General features: G+C 41.4%; 1 protein-coding gene across 3 annotated transcripts in view; it reads left to right on the top strand.

Annotated features, from left to right (window-relative positions):
- The window catches only part of CPEB3 (cytoplasmic polyadenylation element binding protein 3), a 149,672-nt gene extending 130,486 nt beyond the window's left edge, over positions 1–19,186 (top strand). For all 3 annotated transcript variants that reach the window (XM_068961515.1, XM_068961514.1, XM_068961513.1), the window contains one exon: positions 18,959–19,186. In XM_068961515.1, the coding sequence (XP_068817616.1) occupies positions 18,959–19,186 (228 nt within the window). The remainder of the gene's footprint in view (positions 1–18,958) is intronic.
- Positions 19,187–20,204: the final 1,018 nt, after the last annotated feature.

Here is a 20,204-nt window from a genome sequence, read left to right as displayed (position 1 = left end):
TGTGACAATTTTAGGAATCCTTTCTTCAGTGGCATTTACAGCTTTCCCATAGATCATTGTCATAATTGCATCTGTTATTCCTTTGTGGCATTCAGTACCTCTATAATGAAGCAATCCTAAAGGAAATCAAATCTAAATATTCATTGGAAGGACTGATGCTGAAGCTGAAGTTCCAATAGTTCAGCCATCTGATGTGAAGAGCCAGCTCGTTGGGAAAAAAACCCCTGATGCTGGGAAAGATTGAAAGTGAAAGAAGAAGGGTATGGCAGAGGATACGATGATAAGATAGCATCACCGACTCAGTGGACATGAATTTGAGTAAACTCTGGGAGATAGTAGAGGACACAGGAGCCTGGCTTGCTACAGTCTGTGGGGTTGCAAAAAGTCAGACACGACTTAACAACTGAACAACAAAAAGGAAGCAATGCTTTGTGTAATGTCCATCTGTGCTTCCAGACTGTACGATCAGTGAGGGCGATGATTGTGTCTCCTGTATTAACTCCTGGATACTCAGTAAGTGATACACAGTGGACCCACATCAATTAATTATATCTGAATGAATGAATGAGTCGTTGAATGAATGAATGCTGATGGCCTGAGAGCTTCCTTCGGCATGTCCAGCTGTCCACCAGAGGGCCCTCTGCACAGCTTTCTTTTTTCACTTAGTTAAATGCGTTCACTTGAATTAATAAAGATGTTTAGGTTTTGCTGTTTGGCATATCGAAAAGTATTCTTTAACACTCATGGTCCATTAAAGCTGGACTTGACCTTGGGCATGACCTCGTCTAACCCGGTTGATTTACAGCAGAGGAGAATGTGGGAGAGGCCTGGAGACAGACTCTCAAGAACCTGTCATTCTTGCTGTTCATCCAGGGTCTAATGTTTCTTTAACCCCACTTCTTTATTTTCACACAAACCAGGGTCTGAACTCCTGAACTGTATTATAGGTACTTTAGTTTTATGTGTGTTTCCATAGTTCATGTAACGTTTCAGCTGAACCTACACTGCACAGAACAGGACACATCTGGAGTCTGCTCTCAGGGTTTGCCAGTATGTCTACAAGTTACTTTGAACATTAACAAAAAGAGTTTGAAATTTTGTGTTGCAGTTGTCTTGCTTTTATTTTTTGTATTGTCTTCATGTAAACCTTTGTTCAAGTCAGTGTGAGCCAGTGCAATTCCACTGGACTGTAACATTTAGTAAAACTGTGGCATTTTTGCTGTCATAATGACCCTTGTTATTGATCATTATTATAAATGAAACACATGCAATTCATGCCTCAGTTTTTACTTCAAAGGAGATGTTAATAATAGCTTGGAAAAAGTCCTCTAAGGCTTATATTCATGCATACTTTATGGCTAAATGTTTACCAGCTATCGGCCAATTGGTTATTTGTCCCTATGGAAACAATATCAAGGTAGTATGATACCCAGCACAGGGTTCTCAGCATTTCTTTGCTTTGGCATACACTCTTATGGGTAACAGAGGCTCCCTAAAGCTAATGGGGGGTACTTATGTATCTTAGGGAGAAGGTACACCTCACACCCACTCCTGTCCTCACCACCCACAGAACCAGGCTATAGTGAAAAAGTGTCCTGGCTTGGAAACTGGGAGATCTGTTTATACTCCTGTCTCTTCTCCCAGTCACAGTGTGACCTTGGGCAAATTACTTAACGTTTTAGAGGCTTTATTTTAATGATTTTACTGTCCCAGGATAGTAAGAACATCTAGCCTAAAATCTTCAGGTTTATTACACAGATAAACAGTGAAGGTGAAGAAGTGCTCTGGAAAGTTACAAGGCTATACAGATGTTGATTTATATTGTTGCTGAACCTGGCCTGTTTGAACAGTGCTTTTATCTCCTAAGGATATGTCCAAGGCTAACAGTTAATTCTTTTTTTCCTTTAAAGTTCCTGCTCAGTTCCACTAAGAATCTTTAATATAAGGATAATGAAATAGTTGAAGTTGACACTAAAAAAAAAAAAGTTTAACATAAGTGCCAATCTACAGACAGACTGGTTAGATGTTAGTCAAGACACGCATGTAGAAACTCAAGTTTCATTTAAAGATGTAAATACCTGGATGCATTTTCTATTTAAAGGATTGAAGGTTTTTCCTCTTTTTAGTCTAGAAAGAGGTATTTCTATCAGCATCTTTTCTCTGATAATACAAAGATTTTGAGCCTGAAATTGAGTAGTGTTAGGGTTAAATTTTACTTATGTTCTCTTGAACAGTGTTTCTGTGAAAAACTGGGACAGTTTAAAGTGTTTAAGTACAACAAGGGCAAAAGAGGGCACCTGTACCCATTCTGTCTGTTTTAATGGTATTTTTAGAAGTGATGCCAAATGAACACTTAAGGTTTGAAAGCTCTGCTAAATCCAGTTTTCTTTGTAACTCAAGTCTAGGTCACTTACATATGAAAGATTTTGCAGTGTGAAAAATGAGACCATTAGAAAATGGGCAGTCTTTTTACATGGCCATTTTTCTGCCCTTTGTCTATTCTGCATGGTCCTGAGAAACTTGTAAGGATAGAATCATTTGAGTCTCCCTTAATCTGACAAAAACATGTGATTTGATTTATGTGAACTATTTCTTTATAAAAATCTAAGGGATTCCCACCCCCCACCCCCCACCCAGCTGTTGTTTAGTACCACTTGATCATGTTGCCGCCTCAGAATTTAAAAGTAGAAATGTTTATAACTTGAAATACATCATACATTATCATTTACCAACTTGATCTGTAGAGCCTTTTTACTAGTAGAAAGGATACTAGACTAGAATCAGCTAATCTGAAGTTTAGTCTTAACTATACTTACTTACTGTATACCTTGAAGGAAGGACATGCGTGTATGTGTGTTAAAGTGGTTTTGAAGGCTGTAAAGCATTCTGTCAATATAAAGTCACACTGATAACATTAATTTACATGAAATCATACATGACTAATATTTGAGCTCTTCTGGAAGATCATTAGACATCTGGTTGGAATTTCGCATGATAAAAAGAGTTAAATATTTCAGACAAGGTAATGGTAAAGTTGATTAGTTCTTTGAGTTTTTGAAAGAGGAGGAACTCTCAGTAGGAAAGTCTTCCCTGCCCAGGAATCTATCCCTAAAATTAGTTCTTCAAATCATCATTTTGTACATTGTTCATAAAACATGAATCCATTGGATTTTTAATATTTATTTTACCAAAAGAAATCCTTTTCTGAGTCAAATGGGTTTGGAAATGCTTTCTTAAAGGAAGTTAACTAGGCCAGTTTACTCTGGGAATTCTTGGAGTCTTCTATATACTAATCTTCATAGTGAACACACCCAAGAGGGAAACAAATGTTTTGATCATAGAACTCTTCTAAAATGTATCATCTCTTGGGAATAATGTTCTAGGGAACCCAGTTGAGTAACTACAGTATTTTCAGCTTCTTTTCTTCTTTCATGTTCAAATTTAAAAGTTTAATAAACAGTTGATTGTTTTTCCCTTCCTTGGCTCTTTTTCCAAGTTTGTTCCACACACATACAGTTTCTTTCCTTTGTTTTCTCATTGTGGTGACAAAACACATGAGATCTACACTCAACAAATCTTTATGTGCATGGTACAGTACTGTTAACTATAAGCACAGTGTCTTACTGAACAGATTCCTAGAACATTTTCGTCTTGTATAACTGAAACTTTATATGCTTTGAACTGCAGCTCCCCAGTTCCCCTTGCCCCCTGTCTCTGGCAGCCACCTTTCCACTTTCTGCCTTCTGTGAGTTTGACTACTTAGGTAACTCATATAAAACTATTGGGAATCACTCAGTATTTGTTCTTTTGTGACTGGCTTATTTCACTTAGCATGTTGTCCTTCAAGCTCACCCATGTAGTCACATGTGAACGGAGTTCCTTCCTTGTTAAATCTGAACCATATACCACTTTATGTATATGCTGCATTTTCTCTGCCCATTCATCTGTAAGTAGACATTTTGGTTGCTCCCACACTTTGGCTATTGTTATTAGTGCCACAGTGAACATAATAGTGCAAATATCTCTTCAAGATCCTGTTTTCAGTTCTCTTAACTACCCAGAAATAGGATTGCTGGATGGATCTCTTTTATCTACAAAGGTTGGGGCTGGGCAGGCAAACAGCAGCTGTGTATTCAAGGATGCTGGGGAGAGCTCTGAAGGTGTGATCGGTATTCCCTTTAGTATTTCTAGTTCTTCATCTTTTGATTATTTGAGATTATCTATTGTATCTTTCTTATATATAGTCCCTATACAAGAAGGGAAGAGAGTTTTGAAATCAGTATCCCATGAGAGTTGGACCGCAGAGAAGGCTGAGTGCCAAAAAATCGATGCTTTCAAACTGTGCTGTTGGAGAAGACTCTTGAGAGTCCCTTGGATAAGCAAGGAGATCAAAGAAGCCAATACTAAAGGAAATCAACCCTGAATATTCATTGGAAGGACTACTGCTGAAGCTGAGGCTCTCGTGCTTTGGCGACCTGACAAGAAGAGCCAACTCACTGGAGAAGACCCTGATGCCTGGGAAGATTGAGGGCAGGAGGAAAAAGGGTTGACAGAGGATGAGATGGCTGGATGGCATCATCAATTTAATGGACTTGAGTTGGAGCAAACTCCGGGAGGTAGTGACGGACAGGAAGCCTGGCATGCTGCAGTCCATGGGGTCGCAAAGAGTCGAACACAGCTGAGTGACTTAACAGCAACAATACCATTGGGAAAGAATGTTCCTTTGCCTCTCTTTTAGTTTAGTGGAGAGGACCTGGGAATCTGACTTTGTTAGCTAATTTGGAGCTTTCTGATACTTTTATTTAAGGAACATTGTGATAGTTAAGCCGTAGCACGGGAATATTTGCTTTCAGTAGCTTATTTTCCAAATAGCCAATTTGTTATTTAATCAGATGGTATCCACTGCCCCTTTCTTTGCAAGCACTTCAAATTCTTCACATATTTAATCATTTTTTCTCTCTTCACCTAAAAACACATTGGGCCTAATTTTAGCTAAAGACTGTCAAAGGCTTTGTATTTTTAGCCTTCGTGAAGATTAATCTGACCCAGTAACCATACTAACATAGTGCTGATAATACTACACCTTGTCCCTGGCCACAGCTGGGACAGACGGGATAACTCAACACCAAAAGAAGCGAAGGCTCGGACAACCTGTTCCCAGACGATTTCAGCTTCTAACCATAGTCTGGAACTCCCACAACCCAGACTTTAATTTTCTGTTGTTACTGGTTCTTGCCTTGATCTGGCTTTAAAGTCTCCCAGCAGTAGCTGTAGCTATGTTTGATTTGACCCTTTGAGAGGAAGCAACACCCAGGAGTGAGTTCAAATATTGTCTGAAATAATACCACATGGGCTTATTTTGAAGCACTAGGAGTCTCAGAACCTTTGACTAGAAATAGTTTTTTAAATAGAGTTTGGGTCATCTAAAGAAAGAGAGAGAAATAATTCCTCTTCTGTGAACTTCGTGGGACATTTTTGTCTTGTCTCTCCTTCTGTGGTCTCAACCCCTCATCTTTTCTGTCCTTCGCACTCTTTTTGTGTCTTCTACCATGGAATTGTGATCATTTTTAACATAACTGTTTAAAGTGATTAAATGTTCTTCTTTCCTTCCCATATTTGAGTATAGAGGTTGTTTATGAGATTATTAATGGAAAAAAGATAGCCACCATTTTTTTTAAAGCATTTACTTCACTAAGACATTCAAGTTCTTTGACCCCATAAGACAGGGGTATCAGTCAGTCAGCAGTTTCTTGATGAGTGCTTCTTCTTATTTGGAAGAGCTGGCCCACACCTCTAATATAGTAGGGGAAACTGAGGCCTGCAAGGTTATGATACAGCCAGTTAATGGATAGAGCCAGAGGGCTCTGCACTTCTATATCCTGTAGGGTTGAGAGGGAGGTGATGGCATGGCAGTCATGCATTTCACAGATCTTTAATGATTTTCTTACCCTTTGTTCTCCACACGATCCATTCTTCTGCCACTAAAGATGAGTTTGGGCTGATTTATATTCTCGCCTCCAGCCCCATTCCCAAACAGCATGGAAGGAAACCAGAGTAGACAGTGAATCTATGGATTGTGTAGGATTTTGTCAGCTGGACCTTCTTTGTTTCATGGAAAAAGTTATCTTAAGGCTAAACAGAACGCTCACAGATCTCTGTGTGTTCTGTAGACATACACAGCGTAAGTGTCAGCATTAGCACACGTAAGTATGTCTAGTGGTGGGACGGGTACAAAGGTATTTTAAAACCTTGCATCCCCTAGCACTTAAAAATATGAAAAATGTTCAGTCCCATCCTTTGAAAAGGGAGAAAGAAGATAAAATCTAACCCATTTTCACTACGTTTTCCTTCAGTTCAGTTCAGTTTCTCAGTCGTGTCTGACTCTTCACAACCCCATGAATCAGCATGTCAGGCTTCCCTGTCCATCACCAACTCCCGGAGTTTACTCAAACTCATGTCCATCGAGTCGGTGATGCCATCCAGCCATCTCATCCTCTGTCATCCCCTTCTCCTCCTGCCCTCAATCCCTCCCAGCATCAGGGTCTTTTCAATGAATCAGCTCTTCTCATGAGGTGGCCAAAGTATTGGAGTTTCAGCTTCAGCATCAGTCCTTCCAGTTTACACCCAGGACTGATATCCTTTAGGATGGACTGATTGGATCTCCTCGCAGTCCAAGGGACTCTCAAGAGTCTTCTCCAACACCACAGTTCAAAAGCATCAATTCTTTGGCACTCAGCTTTCTTCACAGTCCAACTCTCTAATCCATACATGACCACCGGAAAAGCCATAGCCTTGACTAGACAGACCTCTGTCGGCAAAGTAATGTCTCTGCGTTTGAATATGCTATCTAGGTTGGTCATAACTTTCCTTCCAAGGAGTAAGCGTCTTTTAATTTCATGGCTGTAATCACCATGTGCAGTGATTTTGGAGCCCCCCAAAATAAAGTCTGACACTGTTTCCACTGTTTCCCCATCTATTTCCCATGAAGTGATGGGACCGGATGCCATGATCTTCGTTTTCTGAATGTTGAGCTTTAAGCCAACTTTTTCACTCTCCTGTTTCACTGTCATCAAGAGGCTTTTAGTTCCTCTTCACTTTCTGCCATAAGAGTGGTGTCATCTGCATATCTGAGGTTATTGATATTTCTCCCAGCAATCTTGATTCCAGCTTGTGCTTCTTCCAGCCCAGCATTTCTCATGATGTACTCTGCATATAAGTTAAATAAGCAGAGTGACAATATACAGCCTTGACGTACTCCTTTTCCTATTTGTAACCAGTCTGTTGTTCCATGGTCAGTTTTAAGTGTTGCTTCCTGACCTACATATAGGTTTCTCAAGAGGCAGGTCAGGTGGTCTGGTATTCTCATCTCATTTTCCTTAATCTACCCCATATTTCTACTAAAATTACCTACTGCAAATCTGCTCTATCTGGAAGGTTGTGGGTAAGTTTGTTGCTAAGGAAAAGCTGTTTTCATGTTGCTGCTTTAATTTCCTAGGCATCTGTCAGCTACTTTCAGAACAGCAGGATTCCAATTCATAGTCAGTTGAAAAACTAAAAATTTAGCTCAGTCAGTAGAGAATCTGCCTGCAATGCAGGAGACCTGGGTTTGATTCCTGAGTCGGGAAGATCCCCTGGAGAAGGAAATGGCAACCCACTCCAGTATTCTTGCCTGGAGAATCCCATGGACAGAGGAGCCTGGCAGGCTACAGTCCATGGGATCGCAAGAGTCAGACACGACTTAGCGACTTAACTACTACTACTACTACTACTAAACATTCTCAGTATTGCCTGCCAGTGGAGGACTTTCTTTAGCAACTCTTAAGATACTGTGTGTAGTGGGGAGGATGGTAATTAGGTTATTGTGGATTTTAGACCTGGAAAGATGTACTCTGTGACACATGCCAAGAAGATTAGGAGCACATTATGATTAAAGCTTTGAGTTGTTGCTATTGTTAAGTCACTAAGTGGCGTCTGACTCCTTTGTGACCCCATGGACTATAGCCTGCCAGACTTCTCTGTATACCAAATAAAATGGTCTTTCCAGGAAGCATGTTGCTCCAGATGATAAGAAATGGCCTACCTGACTTCTGGGCAGGCCTTCCCAGACAGTTATCCCTATTAAATTATGCCTTATTCCTCTTCACTTGGCCTGTCTCTCCAGTTTGTCCACTCTGACTCCATGATCTGAAATCACTGCTGCTCCTTCTCTACTAGACACCTGTAAGCAAGCCTTACCTTCCTTGGGATGGCTGAGTATCTGACAGACTTGATTTGTTTTTTTTCCCATGACCAAAGGGCAGACTGCCGCAGGGTCCATCCTGTAACTGTTCTTAACATAACTTTTAACACATAATTCAAGCTGAACCTGACCTTGGCTAAGGCTTCCTTTCTCATTTCTGCAGCCTTTCGGGTCCAAGGAGAGAGAACTCTGGACCTGTTACTAGTTTATGGTCTCCCTGGGTATCACCTCTTTGCTACCAAGAGCTATTAGTCATTGCTTTATTTACTTTGGGAGGTCATTTTGTTGACTGATATCAAGACTACAGAGTGAAATATTTTCCCTGGTTTGTTAGAAGCACAGCAGCATTAGCATTGAGATCAGTTTATTACTAAAGTGTGGCTTCTTCCCATCTATATCATCCTGCATATATTATTCCCCTTGTCCACCTTCCTATAGCCATTTATCCAGCATCCCACATCAGTGTTCCTTATCCCTAATAGTTACCCCTCATCAATAGGTTGCACATGTTCTTCAGCATCCTGGGGCATGCTCATCTCCATTCGGTGTGTGTATGAACTCGAGCATTTCTCTCTGCTGGAAGTTCTCATTTCCTGGTCCTGTAAACCTTTTTGAACAAGAAGGTCAGCTTGGTGATTTGATTGGCTCTGTGTTGGGCTCTAGTGTTTAAACTTTAATGGTTGTATAAATCAGTAATATGATTCCAATATGCCCAATATGATTCCAGCAGGTGGGTGTCTCCAAAATGCCATAGCTTAATGATCCCTAATGGTGATTTAGGTGGTTAACAGAGAAACCTGTTTTTATCTTACTTAAAATTTAATTTAAATTTTATTTTATTTTGGAGGATAGTTGATTTACAATGTTGGAGAAGGGAATGGCAATCCACTACAGTATTCTTGCCTGGAAAATCCCATGGACAGAGGAGCCTGGCAGGCTACAGTCCGTGGCATCACAGAGTCGGACACGACTGAGCACGCACACACACGCACACACATTGCTGATTTACAGTGTTGAGTTAGTTTCAGGTGTACAGCAAAGTGATTCAGTTGTATATACATCTGTTCTTTTTCTGTTTTTATTTTAATAGTTATGTGTTGTGTATTGGCGAAAAATAGAATTTAGATAGTCAGGTAAAACATCAAGTAATAGTACAGATGGTGTTTGGATACGGCAAACACTGCAAATGGTTGGGAAGGCCTTTAAGAAGCTCTCAAATAGACCATAAACTCTTTTGAGGGAGAACTGTGTCTTATTCTCCGTTATATTTCAGTGTTTAATACGGTGGCATACAAGGAATAGGTGGTGATTTCGTCGCTAAGTTGTGTCCAATTCTTATGACCTCATGGACTGTAGTCCACCAGGCTCCTCTGTCCACAGGATTTCCCAGGCGAGAATACTGGAGTGGGTTGCCATTTCCTTCTCCAGGGGATCTTGACCCAGGGATTGAATCTGCGTCTCCTGCACTTGTAGGCAGATTCTTTACCAACTACCAGGGAAGCCAAAAAAGCCTAGGTGCTCCATCAATATTCATCAAATAAATTAATCCATTTGGGTGAAAATAATTACTCTTCTTTAATTTAAGGACCACCTAACTACCAATGTCCTTCATGCAGCTACTTCTGTTTGTTGGTACATATTGTCTGAGATACCATGTGACTGGTACCCTTTGAGAGGTTATGGTGGTCCAAAAGTTACATCCTTTTCTCTTCAGCTTTATTCAGAGTCTTATTTAATGTACTAGTCTCAGCAAATGTGATCATCTAGCTTTTAATCCAGTTAAACAGTTATTTGAAGTTGCAAAATTATAAAGAGTCTTTGAAAGGTATTAACAGTGGTAGCAGGCAGACACATTTTGAAGGAGGTGACAGAAAAACTGACCACTGCATCGTCTTACCTGCAAGACATCCTTTACCTTACTGTAAAGGGTGTTGGTAGTACCCTTTGCTTGAGAGGGGAAAGAATAGATAGTACATTTTAGGAAGATTTCTGTCTAAAAATATCAAAATTCAAGATGTCTAGCACCGAAAAGGAAAAATGTCTGCTTTATGGAAAATTAACTTATGAGAAATCTGTTATTCATTAAAGAAGTTGATTAAATAAGGCATCAGTGTGTGCCTGTGCCTGGTGCCTCTGGACTGATAGAGCTTTCTGACAGATCTTCTGAGTATTGTGTTTACTGGATCCCTCAAACCCCCATGTGGTGAGGGATATTGGTGCCAAGCTCAGCTGGAAGCCTGAATACACAGAAAGGTGCAGTTCAGTTCAGTTCAGTTCAGTTGCGCAGTCGTGTCTGACTCTTTGCGACCCCATGGACTGCAGCACGCCAGGCTTCCCTGTCCATCACCAACTCTAGGAGTTGATCCCATGGACCACAGCCTTGTCTAACTCAATGAAACTATGAGCCATGCTGTGTAGGGCCACCCAAGACAGACAAGTCGTGGTGGAGAGCTCTGACGAAACATGGTCCACTGGAGAAGGGAATGGCAAACCACTTCAGTATTCTTACCTTGAGAGCCCCATGAACAGTATGAAAAGGCAAGAAGATAGGACACTGAAAGATGAACTCCCCAGGTCAGTAGGTGCCCAATAACGCTACAGAAGGTGCAGTTCATTCATACTGCATTTTCAAGTATCAGCACGAGTGTATTACTTGACCTAATGTTTGTTTAGTGTTCTTCAGTTTGCAGTAGGTGTTTGTATCCATCATTCCACTAGATCCTAATATCCCCCTGCTATTGAAATCCCTCCAAATGAACCACTAAGTCAGTCTTTTTTGTAACTGCATGATAGTCCATGGGGTAGATGTACCACATTTTATTTAACCATTTCCCTATGAAATGGAGAGCTTCCCTGGTGGCTCAGTGGTAAAGAATCTGCCTACAATGCAGGAGATGCAGATTCTATCCCTGGATCAAGAAGATCTTTCCTGGAGAAGGAAATGGCAACCCACTCCAGTATTCTCGCCTGGAAAATCCTGTAGACGGAGGACCCTGGTGGGCTACAGTCCATGGGGTTGCAAAAGAATCGGACCCGACTTAGCGACTAAACTACCACCTATTCCTTGCATACTGTATTAAGAATTGAAATAGCCTCCTAGGTACAAAAGCCCCTCTTTGTCCCCTGTTTCTTGTTTGTAGAAAGAGGCTTTAGTCTCCGAGGCCTTCCCTGAGTTCCATGGAGGACTCAAGCAGTTACTAATTAGAGGAGTCAGGGAATGCAGTCAAGAAAGAGAAAGCAGTCAAGAAAGTACAGTTCAGTGATAAAACAGGGTACTAGTTCCTCCTCAAGGGAAATCCGACAATATGACGCATCTTTGAGTTGTTCAGCAAGAACTAAGACCGCCCTGGCCCCTAGGTGGAGACTGGTGACTACATGCTGACCACAAGCTGTTTGGAACCAAGTTGATAATTAAGACTCGTGAAACACCACCTTGTTACCTCACTACCGACCAACCAGAAAAAGGTCATGCCCCCTGCAACCCTCACCTCAAATGTTACCTTTTAAAGCCCTTCCCTTAAAGCCATCAAAGAGTTCTGGTCTTTTCAGCATGAGCCTCTCATTCTCCTTGCTGGGCCCTTCAAAAAATGCTTTACTTTCCTTCACCACAGCCTGGTGTCAGTGAATTGGCTTTGCTCTATGGTGGGCAAGCAGACCCAAGTTTGGTTCCATAACACTAGAATTTCTGAATGCTGAAGATAAAAAGAAAACATTGCATGTTTCCATGTGAAAGAGCTAGTAGCTATTACTATCTCTTATAAATGGAAGAAAAAAGAAGAAAACTGACATCAGAGTTTTCATATGCAGCACTGGGAGCTTGAACACCAAGGAATACTATCAATCAGTCTGAGAGAGAAGGATAAGACCCCCGAATCCTTTATCTAGTCAAGATATCATTTCTCTGTCAGGAGAAATGACAAAACTTACAAACTTGTAAGTTTTTAAAATTTGGAAATCCAATAAAGGAAAGGACTGTAATCTTGGGGGGAAAAAAAGACTTGGAAGAACATTAGCAGCTTTATGCTATTCTAGGGAAAAAGGGAGAAAATAGTCACAATTTGAACAAAAATTGTAAATTATTTGTAATGAAACAAACCATAAAGATAGGATCCACATAAAGAAATGCTTAAATGTAAAAAATTGATGATACTCTTATAAAAAAGGTTAGAAACCTAGAAGCTTCAGAAGGAGATAAATATATTAGACTATGTAAAAATAAAACACATTTAAATGGCAAAGATGCCCTGAAAAAAGTCAGCAGGCAAATTATGGATTTGGAAAAAAATTACAGATTATTATTTGTACCATACAAAGCACTCTTAAAAATTGGCAAGAAAAAGACATACAACATAGTGGTATACTGGATAGAAGATAATTCACATTAAGAATTGATGGGCAATCCACCTAAAAAGATGTTCAGGTTTCTTTATAGTCAGGAAGAAGAAAATTGATGTCATTTTATTCTCATCTGGAGACCATTTAAAAGAAGTGATAACTACTTATCATTTGCTGATAGAAATGTGAATTGCTACAACCCTTTAAAGAGGTAAACTGGCAAATTCTTCAAAATGTGTATACTCTTTGACCCAATAATCCTACTTCTGGTTGTCATTAATGTCATAATCCCAATGCTTAGAAGTAAAACCACAGATGTGAGAACATATGGAAGGTATCTTTATTGCAGAATTGCCAATAGAAGCAAAAAACTAAAAAGACAAACTAACTGTACACATATGGGTGTTACCCAGCCGAACTTGGATCCCCTCACCCATGGCGAAGTAAAGCCAATTCACTGATGCCGGCTTGTAGGGAAGTGTTTAGTGCAGGACGAGTAAAGGAGAATGGGCAGTTCATGCTCAAAAGACCTGAACTCCCTGTGGCTTTCAGGGAAGCGCTTTCTTTGAAGGGCAGCGTTTGGGGTGAGGGACGCAGGGGACATGACTTTCTTCTGGTTGGGTGGTGATGAGGTAATAGGGTGGTGTCTCAAGAATCTTAATCATTAACCTTCTAGTTCCAGCCAGTCTGGGGTCTGTATGCTTATGGGCAGCATGTGGTCACCACCTTCCTCCTGGCTGAGGGTCTTAGTTCTTGCAGAACTGCTCAAAGATACATGTCAGATTGTCATGCATTTCTCTTAAGGAGGAACTGGGACTCCTACTTCTTGACTGGTTTTTCTTTGTTTCTGCATTTCCTCACTCCCCTACTTAGTAACTGGTTGAGTCTGTTCTTTGGAGCTTCGGGACGGAGACTAAAGCCTATTTCTACAAACAAGGAACACAGAGAGGCTTTTTCACCCAGGAGGGCCCCACACGGTCCTGCTCCGTTGCAGTTCCCCCCGCTTTTTTTTTTTTTTTTTTTTCTGATACTCCTCCATCCTGAGAGGAACAGAGGGCAGGACAGGAAAGAACATAAAGTTTTAGATGGAGAGGATAATCATAACTGGACAGGGGAAGTAGGTTTTAGGGGGACTTGGTTTCAATATCTGGGATACACCTGGGGGGTGTGTTTTTTCTCATTGTTCCGGACTGGACCTGGTGGAGGTTTTGATACGCAGTTCCAGGACTCTTGTCATCTAATTACATTTCCTCACTTTTCCCCCCGTCTTGTTATTTCGGTTTATTTAAGTCATGTAGGTTTTGTTATTAGGTTCTCCTGGATCTATTTTAAAATTTTTCTTTTTTCTTCATCTTCAAATTATTTTTTTCCCAGAACTTTGAAGTATTTATACCCCTTGATCTTCTAGCCCACTACAGTGAATCTCAACAATGTTATCCTCTCTTCAGTTCATCTGATAGTTAGTCAAAAAGTCACAGTTTTGATGTATTAATTTATAATGTCTTAGTAATTTTTATTTTTAATGTCTTAATAATAGACATTTAATATTTTATATAATTTTTTACAATTTTTACAATAATAATTTTTGCGATAATATTTTATATAAATAAAATTACTTTTATTATAATGTCTTAAAAGAGTACTGTTCTGTCGCAGTCATGTCTGACTCTTTGAGACCCCATAAACTGCAACACACCAGGCTTCCCTGTCCTTCGAGAATAGTGTGATGAACCCCATCATACAGTTAGAACAGTTATGAACACACAAGGTTCCTGTCATTCAGTTTGAATCATTATCGACTTGTGACCAGTCTTGTTTCATCTACACCTCTGCCCACTTTCCCACCTTCACTCTAGATTATTTTGAAGCAGATCCCAGAGATCATATAATTTTTCATACTGAAATAAGTCAGTATGTGTCTCTAAAAGGTTCTCTAAAAAGCAAAACTGGAGTACAAGGTTTCCTTTTGGGTGATAAAAGTGTTTTGGAACCATACAGAGGTGGTGTTTACGCAACATTGTGAATGTATTGAATGCCCCTAGACTGTTCACTTTCAAATGGTTAATTCTTTATGACTTTAACCTCAATTAAAAAAAATAAAACTCTTAAAAATAACTAAGGACAAAAGCCCCCATATAACCACAATGTCACTTTTACACCCGAACAAAAGTAACATTAATGTATACATATGAAAAACTGGAAAGTACCCTTACTTAAGTATTCTCCTCAAGTATTCTTCATGTGTGTATATATTACAAAGAGCTGTGGTCCCATTCTCAGGCAGCTTTTTTTGTTTTGTTTTGTTTTGCTGAGTGTGAATTCTCTTTGTTCAGACCAGTCCTCTCTCTTACTGCTGGATCCTCTTTCTGGGCTTTTTTGGGGCTCAGATCTGGTTGCTGGAGCACCCTGAGTGCAGAAGATAGAGTACCCTGAGATAGAAGCAGAGCAGCCCTCAGCTCTTGGACCGCAGGTGGAGAAGCTGACTACTTCCAGTTCCTGGCACGCCTTCCTAACTCTAACCCTAACCCTAACCCTATCCGAGGTGGTAGTCCTAGGCACTCAGTCATCCCTTCACTCCTTCTTGGCCTCCAAGTGCAGGGAGCTCAGTCCAGCTCATATACACTCTAATGAGCCTGCAGCTCCCTTCCCCACCAGGAGCCCACTGTCTCTGCAGACCACATGCTTCCACAGATCTACCACCATCGTGCCTTGCTCCAGGACTCTGTCCTCAAGTTGCTAGAAGATAAGGAAAGATGCTGACCAAGGCAGGACTATAGACAGGAAATGCCAGAGGAGCAAAGTGGAGTATTAAGTTCAGAGGAAGAAGGAGGAGTTCCCTGTGGGACAGAAATAGCTAAGGAAGGTCAGCCTGTAGTTAATTTTCAACAAGGTTGCTGAGACCATTCAATGGGTAAAGAATAGTCTCTTCAACAAATGGTCCTGGGGCACTTAAAGAATGAAGTTGGACCCTGGTCTCACACTGTATACAAAATTAATTCAAAATCTATTAACCTAAATATGGGAGCTAAAACCATTAAATTCTTAGAAGGAAACATAGGGACAGATCTTCCTGACCCTGGATTTGGCAGTGAATTCTTAGCTATGGCATCATGAAGAAGAGCAGCAAAAGAAAAAAATAAATTGGATGTCTTCAAAATTAAACTTTTTAGTTTAATTAAAGAACGTTTTCAAAAAAGTGAAGTACAACCTACAAAACAGAAGAAAATATTTGCAAACCATATGCCTGATAGGAACTTCCCTAGTGGTCCAGTGGTTGAGAATCTTCCTTCCAATGAGGGGACGCAGGTTTGATCCCTGGTCAGGGAACTAACATCCCACGTGCTTTGGGGTAACGAGGCCCACGTGCCGCAGCTACTGCACTCTGGAGCCTGAGCACTCCAACTGGAGAAGCCTGTGTGCCACGATGAAGACCCAGCACAGCCCCCTTCCCCAAAATCATGTTTGGTAAAAGTCTAGTATCTAGCACATACAAAGAAACTCTTTCAACTCAACAATCCAATTTTTAAAACAGGCAAAGGGCTTGAAGAGACCTTTCTTCCAATGTGTAAAATGCCAACAAGAATATGAAAAGAAAAGAAAAGGAAAAAAAAAAGAATATGAAAAGATGCTCAGTATCATTAGTCAGTAGGGAAATGCAAATCAAAACCACAGTGAGATACCTCTTCACACCTCTTTTGTGATAACTTTAATCACAAAGATGGAAAACAGCAAGTGTGGGTGAGTATACAGGAGAATTGAAACCCTCGTACGTTGTTAGTGGGAATGTAAAATGGTACAGCTGCTGTGGAAAACAATTTAGCAGTTCCTCAAAAAGCTAATCATAGAGTTTCCATATGCCCCAGCAGATCAACTCCTAAGTATATACTGAAAAGAATTGAAAACAAGTATTCAGATTAACACATGTACACGTACATTCATAGCAGCATCATTCAAGATAGCCAAAAGGTAGAAGCAACCTGAATGTCCATTGAAGAATGAATGCATAAACGAAATACTGTGTATATATCTACATACACATATATCCACACATAGTGGAATATTATTCAGTCATAAAAAGGAATGAAATATTGCTGCATGCTACAACATGGATAAACCCCAAAACATTATGATAAGTAAAAGAAGCCGGACACAAAATGTCACAGTTTTTTATTCCATTTTTATAAAATATCCAAAATAGGTAAATCGGCAGAGACAGGAAGCAGAGAGGTTGTCACCAGGGGCTGGGGAGGGAGAGAAGGTTGGGATAACTGCTTAGTGGGCTACAGGCTTCCTTTCTGGGTGATGAAATGTTTTGGGACTAGGTAGAGGTGGTGGTTGTCCAACGTTGTGAATGTAATCAAAGCCAGTGAATCGTTTAAGATTGTTAATTTTATGTTAAGAAAGAAAGAGAAAGGAAAGACTGGACTTTCTTGGGTATGTGAAATTGTTGGGTGGGTTGAGCACTTAAGCGGGAAAAGAGAGTAGGTTGCATTGGAGTTGGGAACTAGTTGGGAGGGAGACTGGGGCAGATCACAAAGGCTGTGGCTTACTCTGGAGTCACAGGGCACAGGGAGTACCTGCTATACGGAGGCAGCTGGGCTACTCGTGAAGGCAGGGGAGAAACTGACGGGCTTTTGACTAGATGAGGAACACCGAGAGGCAGATGAGTGAAATGCTCACGTGGACACAGGAGAATTGAACCAGGGAAGGCCTGGAGCGCCGAGGTCATTGGCATTGGGCACGTCAGGTGCGTGTTGTGGGCGGGACTAGAGCGGAAGCGAGAGGAGTGACAGTGATGCTTAACTAGGGCTTATGGCACGCCAGGCACTGTTCTGTGTGCTTGACGTGGTTCAGCTCACTTGCTCCTCATAGGAGCTCTTTTCCTCCAGGGTACAGACGAGGAGTGCCTGAGTAGCCTGCACAGCTGGTAATGTGGCCTAGATCTGAACCAGACAGATGACCTCAGAGCCACGACAGTTTTAATTATGATGGAGAGATGAATGTGAGGTTTTTTTTTTGAAGCCCACCCACTAAGCTGTCAGGTTGAGGAGGGGAAGAGAAGGGAACTGGAGTCAGAGTGAATCCCCATGGGTAACCAAAGGGCTGGGACAGGTCATCTTCAGTGGGCCTTCGAGCAAAAATCTCTGGCTGGCTGAGGACCGGTGACTTGAGCTCATGGTTAGAGACAGAACTCCAGAGGAGGCCGATGGAGGGGCCTTGAGAAGAGAAGGACCAGGAACTCAAGAATCCAGTCCCAGCAGCCCTCACATCCCCACTCATCCCACCCTGTCCCCTGCAGCCTCGGGGTAGCCTGCCCCAGACCCTGCTGGAACCTCCTGGCTGTGTCCAGAGGCAGCTCGACCCGTCAGGCAGTTGGCTCATATCAGAAAAAAACATGGGTCCCCATCTCCACAGCCCCAGTGGCCACAGAGCTTGCTTGCTCTTGCCCAGAATGGCTCTGAGGTTGGCGTGAGAAAGAGCCTGATCACACAGAGACTTGCCTCCTTCCTACTTATTTCTAACATTCACCATGAAAACATGAACGGCATTCCCTGTCTGAGGTTCTAGGAAGAGAACATGGGGGAAAACTGGGGAAATTTTGTTCTTCCTCTCTCCTGGTTTTTATATAATATAGCATTGCTTCATTTAGAATAAAATGCCCCCTGCAGGACTGTGCTGAAAAGTCCTCTATTGAAGCTTCCAGTCTTGGAGGGAGATTAAGGCAATAAAATCTAAAACTAAAACAGCCTCAATCATTATAGTAGTTTCTTAATATCCCCCTTGTCCTCCTTTCCCTCCGGCCCATTGTAAACAGTACTGAGAGAGGTTAGTGTTTTGAAAGCTTGTGTTTAAAACGTCAAAGCCCAGAGCCTCGTTGGTCGCCCTTTAGCTGGCCTTGCTGGCCTCGAGGGGGTTTCCCCTCAGGGGGCTTCCCCTCCACCCAGCTCCTGCCTGCTCTGGGGCTTTGTCCTCGCTGGTTTCTCTCCCTGAAACACTGTTGCCTGTCACGTGCTGCCGGCGTTCAGGATTCAGCTCATGTGCTTTTCCACACACTTCCTCTCTTAATCCTCACCAGCACTCTGATGCAGACCCTGTAATGCCCATACAGATACACAGGTATGTGTTTCACTGTTAAACCTACTTTACAGACCCACAGATGGAGCCAGCAGGAGCGCGGAGAGAGGTTAAGAATTTACCTGTCATCACACAACGAGCACATCAAGGAGCAGATCCCAAAGCCCATACGCTCAGCCACTGCTAATAGCCAGCTGAGTTCAACACTGAGCCTGAGTCATACTAAGCTACGTTATGAGCTCTCGAGGGGAAGAAATGTGAGGAAGCTTTGCTAAAATCTCTTTTCCTGTCTCTCCTCTTTGGGTCCAGGTGGAAGTGAAGCCATATGTGCTGGATGATCAGATGTGTGATGAGTGCCAGGGCACACGCTGTGGTGGGAAGTTTGCCCCGTTCTTCTGTGCCAACGTCACCTGTCTGCAGTATTACTGCGAATACTGCTGGGCGAGCATACATTCCCGCGCCGGGCGGGAATTCCACAAACCGCTGGTGAAGGAGGGAGGCGACCGCCCTCGCCACGTTCCGTTCCGCTGGAGCTGAGCCCAGGGCAGACCCAGCCACAAGTACTGGAGTAGATAACAAGGAGGGAAAAGAGAGGGCACTGCCTCAGGGCTTACAGTGTTCTGGAAATCTGTGCATTTGTTCTCGATTTTTAAAGAAGAAATGGGTCTTTTTATTATTATTATTATTTACAGTCATATTACTGAACTCAGTGTCCAGTATAACGCAGAATTGCAGAGTGTATAACGGTACTGATTTGCACTTTGATTCTCACCTTTGTCTGCTTGGTACCTTGATTCCTTACACCTGATTTGTCACTCGTAGACTGCCATTCTCATCAGCGGCCATCAGGTTGATGTCTGTGATTTTTTTGTTTGTTGTTGTTGTTGTTGTTGTTCTGATCGTTTTTGAACTGGAGCATGCACTTATTTTCAGAAACTTAGAGAATCGCCCCTAGGAGAAGACTTACCAAAGGTAATACTCGTGAGTAGGTGGCGGATGTAGCAAAAACTTCACAACAATTCAGCAATCATTAGTTGGGGTCATTTAGAGTAAGGATAACCCTTAATGAAAATAAGCCTTTAGTTGCTCTCTATTTTGACATGTAAGGATACCTCATAAGCTGAATCTTTATTTTTCCTTCATGTTTGATTTTTGTTTTGCTGAGGATTTTGGTTAGATCTTTTAGTGTTATGTAAATTTATGCTGCAATAGCTTTTGCTGCTATTAAAATGGTATTATTAATACCATAATACTCTATTCAGGCTAAGGTATCAATTACAAAAAACCCAACAACACACTTTTGTGATTTAGGGATAGAATCAGCTGCCGAAAGGAGATCAGAATAGACTTGAGAAAGCTTCAAAGGAAGGTCACTGTTTCTGACTGCATGTTTACTTAATCAGGTTGCTGCATGCAATAAATTTTATATCTGATGTCTAGTATAAAACCTTCCCACAATGCACAAATTAAGAATCTATATAAGCTATAAAATACTGATTTTTAAAGAAAATTTTTTTTTCATTCACGGAAATGGTAATTGACTGGAGGAAGGCAT

Source organism: Capricornis sumatraensis, chromosome 23 (genome assembly GCF_032405125.1).
Source record: "Capricornis sumatraensis isolate serow.1 chromosome 23, serow.2, whole genome shotgun sequence".
Lineage (NCBI taxonomy): Eukaryota > Metazoa > Chordata > Mammalia > Artiodactyla > Bovidae > Capricornis > Capricornis sumatraensis.
Note: the sequence above shows the minus strand (reverse complement) of the source record. Positions and strands in the feature narration are given on the sequence as shown.